This window comes from Misgurnus anguillicaudatus, unplaced genomic scaffold (genome assembly GCF_027580225.2).
Source record: "Misgurnus anguillicaudatus unplaced genomic scaffold, ASM2758022v2 HiC_scaffold_29, whole genome shotgun sequence".
NCBI classification, from domain to species: Eukaryota; Metazoa; Chordata; class Actinopteri; order Cypriniformes; family Cobitidae; genus Misgurnus; species Misgurnus anguillicaudatus.
This window is the reverse complement of record NW_027395279.1, coordinates 4974774-4984457: the sequence shown is the minus strand read 5'-3', so window position 1 is coordinate 4984457 and position 9684 is coordinate 4974774. Positions and strand designations below refer to the sequence as shown.

The window sequence follows — 9684 nt, the reverse complement described above, 5'->3', positions numbered from 1 at the left end:
TATGCTGTACAAGTGCCCACTACTGGCAGAACACTTGAAGTGGGTTCAAATGAAATGCCCTAAGCCCTTCATTACATGGAAAGTGGAGACCGCCCCCTCCATCATTTAAACTGTGAAGCTGCTGAAGTGACGTCACAATCGTGTTGCATTGTGGGATATGGAACTGCCTGAAGTGTACATATGAAGTAGACCATCAAGGGAGTGAGGGTCGTCCATATAAACTTCCCTCGTTCACTTGACGAAGTGGTATGCACTTCAAAATGGCGACAGGGATTCCCCGAGGGGAAATGTTTAGGGAAGTTTGCCAATGCGTGTCTAAAACTCGAGTGGAATGCAGCCATGAGCCGTTTCTCAATGTCAAGGAGGGATCCTCGGAAGCCAGAATTTCGAGGATGCTACGTCATCGACGTCCGTCGAAGACTGTTCCAATGATCCTTGGAATTTCAGCCAAGGACTGAATCTTTCGTTCGAGAAATATCCCATACACAGGAAAGGATGCATATGTGTATCCTTCACGCGCTGAAATCACCCACAATCCTATGCGCGCAGCACCGAAAGCACACCTTTCATTGACGCAATGACGTGCACTTGCTAGCCTGTTCCATTTAACGTGTTCTCCGAATGCTTAAGAGGAGCCTCGCCTAGCCTCTGAAGAAAGTGACTTGTAAGGACTAGTCCTGCCAAAGTAAGTATCCTTGACATTGAGAAACGGCCATGGTTAAATACAGAAAGACCAGGAAGTGACAGTAGAAGCACAGTAGAGTGTCCAATGTCCGGGTGGTGGAGAGGGTGCCACCTGGTGGTAGGATGAATGGCTCCTACCATTAATTACACATACAGTGTATTGTTTGCTAGTTCTACAAATATACCCGTGCGACTTATGGCTGGTTTAGTGGTCCAGGGTCACATTTACATTATTTAACTTCAGATATCCTTAAAGACAGTAACAGTTTTAATTTTTTAGTGCCACAGATATCAAAACCGTTTGTGTGCGCACAGTTTGTGTGGTGATGGATTCAGTATGAAGCCCACAGCTGGAGTGAGATTCAGTTCATCTTCAGAGACTCCAGGTGGAGGAGTGAAGCGAAAATACTGAAGGAGAGAAGTGAAGAAGAGAAAGAGCTCCATCCTCGCCAAACTCTCTCCTAAACAAGCCCTGCGACCTGAGAGAGAGAAAGAGAGACCATTATTTATTGTTTAATCTTTGACCAAGGGACTTTAATTTCTCTAAAAAGATCTTCTGCTTGTAGTAAACCAAAATGTTAAGACTTTCTGTATCTTAAGTGGTGGTTAATTGCATTTGCTTGTTTTTGGCTGTAAGAGATGATTTAAGAGACAAACCTTAAGTCTATAAATCAAGAGTTTCGTTGCAAAACGAGATAACCACCGTTTTTTTAATAGTTCAGAAATCTCGTTTTTTGGTTGTGCATTCCAATTAATTTCAATGCAACTGCAGTTGGTTTGTTTTGATTTAAACCTTCATAACTTAAAAAATACAGCTAAGTAGCACCATAAAACAAAATAATAACATGATAACATAATAATAAACATGTTTTGACAAAAATGTTTAAAAATGGATTTATCTCGTTTTGCAACAAAACTCTTCGACACTAGCAATTTTTGGCCCTATGAAAGAATATACGGTTGGGCCCCCAAACTGCCCCCATGACAAAAATATATATTTTCGGATATAATTTTTAATTATTTCAAAATATACAAAAAATGGCCAACAAATACGTGCTAAAATATATTTTGAAATATGTTTTCAAAAATGTATTTTTACCAATATATTTTTTGGCCATTTTTTTTATATTTTGAAATATATTTTAAAAATAAATATATTTTAAAGCATTTATATTCACGACGCATTCGAAGAAAAACTTTGTATTTTGTTTAAGATTAAAATTAAATATATTTTCAATTGCAAAAATATACTTATAGTTCTATATTTTATACATACGTATACATTTTATACTTTATACATTTTATATATTGGCCAGGAAAAATATATTATGGGTTCATAAAATTGGGTTGTAAAATTTGAAATGTATTTGCTGCCCCTGAAATAAATTTTGAAATATATGTTTATATGAAGGTTTAAACTCAATATATTTTAAATACTTCAAAAAATATATTTAATTAAGCTTTACTAGCTACAGAATGTATTTAGCATATATTTAAAACATATTTTTGGGCAAGATAATTTTTTTTGCCGCATCCATTGGCTATGCGACTGATGCTTACATTACAGCAAAGGAAGCTCTGTGGATATATTATATACATAATTCTTACAATAAAACTGGGTGATTAATTGTTGCCGCATTTTCTCTCTAAATCTCTCTTCATTTTTGATGTAAAGTTGTTTGCTTCCTCAACGAAGACATCCCTAATTTGATAGTTAACCATCTGATCTCACTCAGTCATGACTCTAGACTAAAGCTGCATGCAGTGAATGGGTGAGGGATAATTTTGCCAGAAATACAGAAACAAACTGTACATTAACTTTTAATTTGTATTACATTACTACTAGTACTGTTACTACTAGTAAAAATTATCTTTCAGGGCCCCAAAAGTGTATGGGCCCTTAGAATCATCCAAATTTCCCTTCCCTTTCCCCCAGCATCCCCCACCCCCTTGCCCTTCACTATAAGACTAAATATATATTAGGTTGATTCAAAAGGTTTATAATTATAAAGGCCCAAGTTTAAAACTAACTAAACTGTGAATTAAAAAACCACAAACCTGCAGAGAACGGCAGAAAAGCTTCTTTCTTCCTGAACCTGCGGTGCTCATCCAGAAAGTGTTCAGGGTTAAAGGTGTGAGGGGTTTCCCATTCCTCCTCATCCCATAATACAGACGTTAGAAGAGGAAATACACACGTACCCTACAATAGATAAATAATGTTAACAATCTTAACATTTGCCTTTTAAAACAGTGGGTCTCATTCACTAATAATTGACTATATGCACAGTTACATCCTGGTTTTCGATAAGTCAGCTCAGGGATTTCCAGTGAATTGTCAGTTATAGGAAGTTATTCTGTCATTCACTGCCTTTAAAAAGGTTAAAATAATTTGATTAAATTGAATTTTGCTAAGATGAAACACTGACACAGGAAGTAGAGCTCAGCTGTTGTCCATTAATGATAATAAAATGTAAACATCTTTTTAAAAAAAATATTTACGTTTTAACAAATAAATTAATTCAAGGTGTAAATAAAATAATATAGCCTATATATTATTGTATAATATACTATACTATATATAATAATATAGATAATGTATATAATAATACTGAAAATATAATAATATTATATATCAGCATTATTATATAGGTTTTAAGCTATTTAGATTATAGCATACGTAATTATTGCATACATGTGATATAAGTTGTTCTTGAAATTTTTCCTAAATTTAGAATAATTTTTTGTACAAAAGTTTTGCTGAATCATGTTTTGTTTGGGAAAAAGTCTGTCTGTACACACAATAGCTATGTCCTTTATTCGAAGGCTGGGTCCTTCGAATAACGCGTCCTCGAAAGCATTTTTGACTTATTTAAAATAAATATGAAACCAGAAAAATATTTATTTATTTAAGAAAATATGACACGTTGATGTAGATTAAACTAACCAACATACACAGATATACGCAACATACACAGAATAATATTAATACAAAACATAACTTATAATACTAAAACAATGACAAGAAATGTTTTTTTGCTAAATACACAATTTTATTGAATAAAGGTTTTAATTGTTTATTTTAAAATATCCATCTGTTATATTCATCTGTACATGCGTGCAATGAATCTTGGGATAGCCTTGGCTTTCAAGGATCTATTCGTTCTATCCTTAACAGTGCGGAGAAACAAGGCTTCATTTTAAGCATCCTTCGAATTGGGACGGCTTTACTGACCTTAAGTCGCAGTGCTGTGGTGCAGTTGGTCTTATGTTGCGTTTACACCAGCCCGGGTAGAGGCGGCAAAAATGTGCTATTCGCGCGTAGTTGGATGCTTGAACATTTGAGTTCACTTGCTTCATTTGCGCGAAATTCTAGTCATTCGAGAAATTCACGCGGAAATTCGCTTCATGGGAGGGGCTTCTGCGACTTTGCTGAGACTCTGCCACTCTGCTCGCTTCCTTTAATCACGTCACTACTACAGCAAGGTCCTGATTGGTTAATGCAGCGCGGAAATCCGCCGAAGTTCAGATTTTTCAACTCGCGCGTTTCCCGTGGCAACGCTCAATTCGCACGGATGGCGCCATTCCCTGCGAATTGATTTTGAATTGAATCATTTTAAGCATCCTACGAATTGGGACGGCTTTACTGACCTTAAGTCGCACTGCTGTGGCGCAGTTGGTCTTATGTTGCGTTTACACCAGCCCCGATAGTGGACAACACTACTACAGCAAGGTCCTGATTGGTTAATGCGGCTCGGAAATTCGCCGAAGTTCAGATTTTTAACTCGCTGTGGCAACGCTCAATTCGCGGGGAATGCGCCATTCGCACCGTGCTTGCCGCCTCTACCGCGGCTGGTGTGAACCCAGCATTAGAATCCTTAGAAGGTCGCAGCCTTCGAATTGGAACACAGCTTATGACATAAATGTAAAGTTTATTCTAACAATAAAGTATTATATTATATTACAGTGATCATATGATCACAGTTGTTTGCTACAATATGTACCATATACTGATTGATTATTAGTCAATTTACATCATACCACAGTTTAAAATGACACTCCAAATTAATTCAACATTAGCATGGTACACAGATAATAAACATGGTAATACCATCATATATCTCAGGAAAGTATTAAACAAGTAATGATAGATGCGCAAAACACATTTGTACAAATACTGTTTAAATAAAAATTTTATCGTAAATTTCAAATATTCTGACCTTCTTGATAAAATATCCATTGAAGTTGACATCACAGCTGGTCATATGGGGCAGACTCATGGGTACTATGTTTGCCAGTCTCTGTGTTTCATGGATCACAGCGTCTGTATAAGGTAAGTTTTTCCTGTCTTCTGTAACCGGCTGACGTTCACCAATCACTTTATCAATTTCCTCCTGAACCTGATCTACAAACACAGCATCATAAAAAATATTTAATCTTTTGGAAACAGATTACTGAAGATCCTAACAGTGATATTTACAGTCTTACCCTGTATATGAGGATATTTGGCCATCAGCAGTAAAGCCCAGCACAGTGTTGTACTGGTGGTGTCAGTACCAGCAATAAACAGATTATCAACTGTAAAAATGAGGTTCTGCTCATGGAAAAATGACGACTTCTCTTTAGATCCCTGATCAAATAGTACATTAGTAAACATTAGAAGTATAAACTGAGATGAGTATTTATATTTAAAGCAGTGTTATATCAATCAAACCTCTAGAGTCTGCTGGTGGAGCAGGAATGAATCCACAAATCCTCTGAGGTTTTGAGGGTTTAGGGTTTGACGTGAACTCTCCACCAGGTCGGATATTTCTTTGATATCAAGCTCAAGGTTTTTCATCAGTGTTCTCCAGTTCTTTATCCAAGGACCAAGCCATGGTAGCATGTTACAGAGCTGAAGATCCAAAAACCAAAAAAAGTTTTACTACATATTAAATTAAACAAAGTTTGGTTTCCCTTTCAGTCTTTTACTTCGACATCACGCCGAGGGCTGATGAATTGGGGATCTTGCCAGAGAGACCAATCTATCGTTCCCTGAAGAAGCCGGGTCACCGGCTAGGCTCCTCAGTGAAAACCTGAATATGATCATGCAAATACCACATGCCAATGTGCATTAGCATGTTTAGTTACTGTCAGAGCAGATTGGTCTCTCTGGTTTCCTATTCAATGGTCCTCGATGTGACGTCTCCGTTCCCCTCTTCAGGGAACGAGGGTTACGCAAAACCCTTTTAACACAGAGATTACGGAAAAGCTCCCTGATCTCTGCTTTAGTCCAGTTTGCCGACATTTCTCGTGAATTTCTCGACATTTCTCGTGAATGTTAATCTGCATTTAAATCCCTGTGGCAAAGAATTGAACCATAACTTGACAGGCGCGTTCTCACTACGGCGCGTCCTGACTATGGCACGCCCCTTAAGGGGGTTACACACCGGACTCGCTGCGCAGCGTCGAGTCGCATATAGGACAACTCAGAGGTATCGTACACCGGAAGTGCACATTAACTCTTTCCCCGCCATTGGCGAGATATCTTGTCAATTAAGAGAAAACGCTTCCCCGCCAATGACGAGAATTTCCGTCTTTCCGCAATACCGCAACTTTTTAAACCCGGAAGTATTGCCCTATGGCAAGCAGCTGCATGTCCGTGTCTGTTTTAAAGATCGCTCTGAATGGGATCTCTATGAAAAGTCCGTCACAAAAATTGAATTTTCTCTGCTTTTTGCTCAAAATGTGGTGTTTTCGTAGAAACCTACCCATATTCAAAAGCTGATTACAAAAGAACCACTGAAGGTTTTTTTTGAAAGCAGAGGGTCTGTTCTTTCATTTGGTATATTGTATGTTTATATATTCAAAGAAGAACATTTTCTGGAAGGCATTAAACTTTGCTGAAAATCATGAAAAGCGCTGGCTGGTAACTTTTTAAAAAACGCTGGCGGTGAAAGAGTTAAATAGCGCAAGCTTAGTCAGGTAGCGTCTACTTCAAAATACAAAATATATGTTAGCAGCGTTAATCGTTAATGATTTGAAACAAATATGATGTTATTTAATGTTACACTACGTGAGTGGCGCGACAGGGATTTGAGCAACTTCCTGAGTCGTAGCTGGGTGCCGCGGACAGGCGCCACCTGTCGGTGCCGGCCTGGGTGTGCGTATACTCATAGAAAACAATGTTCTCTGAGCTAGGCGTCCCATGTGGGACCCCCTTTACGGCATTGTTTCTGCCTCTTGTTCACACAGAATACGGGATGCATTTGCATTCACACAGAAGCTTTTCTGCCAATTTATGGATATTTTTTGGGATCAAAGTGCTTTGTGAACAGGGTTTCTGTTGTATTCGGGGTGTGATTTGCTGAGGGGATGGGGGATTATCCCCCCTCTGGTCTTTATATCCTTGCCTTTGATGAAATATTTTTTAAGTAACCGAGACGTTCTTTAGATGTCACATTGGTAGAAACCTCTGAAGAGCCTTTAATTACCCTTAAAGGGATAGTTCACCCAAAAATGTAATGCCTGTCATCATTAACTCACTCTTATGTTGTTACAAACCTGTTATCTTTGTTCTGATAAACACTAAAGGAATATATTTTGAGAAATGTTTGTGAACCCATTCACTTCCATATTATAATTTTTTTTTCATACTATGGAAGTGAATGGGGTCCATGAACAATTTGGTTACAAACATTTCTCAAAATATCTTCCTTTTTTTTCTTCCTAATTTATACAGATTTGTAACAACATGAGGGTGAGTAAAATGATGACAAGATTTTCATTTTTTTGGGTGAACTATCCCTTTAAGTGGAAGTTTTAAGTGTACTTTTTATGTAATGAAGACCAGTGTTGTATTTGAGGAACCCAAAATCTTATCTTTTAATATGAACTTAAATGTTATTTACTGTATATGCTATTCTTCCAACCTGTATTCTCTGTGTTAATATGTTTAAGTCATAAGTGAACCTGTACAGATGCTGTCCCAGTCAATCGAACGCTCTCATTGGCTCGATCCACCATACACCTCAACTGAGGGTCTGTATAATCAAATCTGTGCCCATAAATGATAGCAGAGATGACACTTGAGGCTGCGTAGTTCATCAGCTGGTTGGTTTCAAATGGATTTCCTGCAAAAGAGATAAATGTGTTGTCACTTCTCAAAAATGTTTTTTTAACTGGGAGCATAACAGTCTTAGGTTTGGATAAAAGTGTTTGCTCCAAAAAAACCCTAACCTTCAAACTTCTTAAATTCCTCTTTTAAGTGGCATGTTTCCTCTATGATCTTCTCCTCAATCTTCTTCTTGCCCATCCCAAAGTCTCGCAGGTTGGTAAGAGCGAAGCGTCTCATCTCTTTCCAGCTCTCTCCATTAGCAGCTATAATTCCTGCAAAGTTTTCATTTTATTTTCTCAATTCATACGATGAGTCTAGTTTTTAAACCTTGTCTGTGAAATCCAAATCTCATTTATTTAAATATATGACAATCTTACTCAGTCAATATTAAAAATATCAAGGTCATATTGTTCTTTACATATTTATGTAGAAAACAGTCACAATAAAGGCAGGGTCACGTATCTAATATACAAATTAATATACTTAAAAGAAACCCCCTAAAACATTGCAATGGTTTTGAAGCACTCTTACCATGTCCTTTAGTAAAATCACGAAACAATGGCATAATTTCTCTGTCTCCAAATTCATCTGCGTAATGAACAAGCGCCTGTTTCACTGTTTTGTAGCCGGCCAACACAATCACTTTCTTTGGACCAAAGTACACGGTGAACACCGGGCCATATTGCTTTGCCATCTAATGAAGACATAACAGACATTATAAACATTTCATTAAATGACAGACACAGATGTGTCAAAACATTATAAAGCTCTGCTTAACCCTACTGAGAAACAATAGAAACCAGCATAAAAATCATAATGGATTTAAAGGTCCACTGTATAGATTTTTAGCGGCCTCTAGTGGTGAGACTGCGAATTGCAACCAATCCACATTGCACAGTGGTTGATTGACAGGTAAGTGGGTGGTCTTCCACTGCCTAACTTATCAGGAAACATGTATATTTACAGCAGCAATGTAGTAGTACAAAGTCTACCTCTGTATGTGATTTTGTGATTTAATTATAAAACTTTTTGACCATATTTACACCCGAGTTTGGGTCACCTGAATCTTTACCCCAGTGCAGGTGTAAATGCAAGTGTAATCAGTTATTCAGGTCACAAATATGTTCTTGATTCAGAGCATTCAATGTAACTTAAGATCTTTAACCCGTGTGAAATGGTTTTGTAAGTTCCTTGGAAACAGTATTGTGTCTGGTATCTCATCAGTCAGGTTAGTCTGGTTCTGTGTTAACTCACCTCACAGAGACTCAAATATGGTCTGTTGACATCCAACATTAGCAGATTTCCTAGTAGTGGCAATGGTTTGGGCCCAGGAGGTTCATTTCTCGATTTAGACCCAGAGAAGAGATGATAAAGAACCAAAAGCAGAATTAAAACACAGATTAACACCGCTGTGTAATCCTGAAAGAGTGCCATATTCAGACAACAACACACAAAGACAAGTCAATGCAGGTTTTTGCAGGTACTCTGCTACCAGCACTGAAGAGCGTAAAGTGGGTGTGGCTATTTGCCTTGGAGGCGGAGCTTTGAATTCTGGTTCATTTTTATATTTAACCGGGTGTGCGTAACTCGTTAACAACATCTTGTACGATGCAAACCTTGTCTTATAGCCATTTAGCCAAGAAAAAACACTTCCCAATTTTTCCAAACGTGTATCAAATTCCCAAATGCGTGATTCAGAAAAGTCCCACCTGCGCATGTTTGTCAAATTCTGGAGGTGAGTGACAAATGAGCACACACCGCCATCTACTGCCCACTGAAATAATCTAACCTTTCTCTTTAATTTAAAATTCAATTCTTGCTCAAATTTATTACCATAGACTTGTTGCTCTGATTAAGGATTTTTAAGACCTTAAAAATTCCCTTAAGGTAAAAGTTAACTACCGTTT

At 37.6% G+C, this 9684-nt stretch overlaps 1 protein-coding gene across 1 annotated transcript; it reads right to left on the bottom strand.

The window, feature by feature from the left end:
• Positions 1–221: 221 nt before the first annotated feature.
• Positions 222–9666, bottom strand: LOC129436664 (cytochrome P450 2K1). Its single transcript, XM_055194914.2, has 9 exons — positions 9032–9666; positions 8309–8471; positions 7900–8049; positions 7633–7793; positions 5396–5575; positions 5170–5311; positions 4902–5086; positions 2743–2884; positions 222–1163 (listed from the first exon to the last, which is right to left on the bottom strand). The coding sequence occupies exons 1-9, from the start codon at positions 9209–9211 to the stop codon at positions 976–978; spliced, it is 1491 nt and encodes a 496-aa protein (XP_055050889.2). The 5' UTR covers positions 9212–9666; the 3' UTR covers positions 222–975.
• Between the last annotated feature and the right edge of the window lie 18 nt (positions 9667–9684).

Bases quoted from the DNA above. Each gene is read 5' to 3' on its own strand.
- LOC129436664 (XM_055194914.2), bottom strand. From the start codon at position 9,211: ATGGCACTCTTTCAGGATTACACAGCGGTGTTAATCTGTGTTTTAATT. The intron at 8,050-8,308 runs GTAAGAGTGCTT...AAAACTTTGCAG, and splicing joins TGATTTTACTAAAGGACATG to GAATTATAGCTGCTAATGGA. The intron at 5,576-7,632 runs GTTCACTTATGA...TTGGATCTTCAG, and splicing joins CTGGGACAGCATCTGTACAG to CTCTGTAACATGCTACCATG.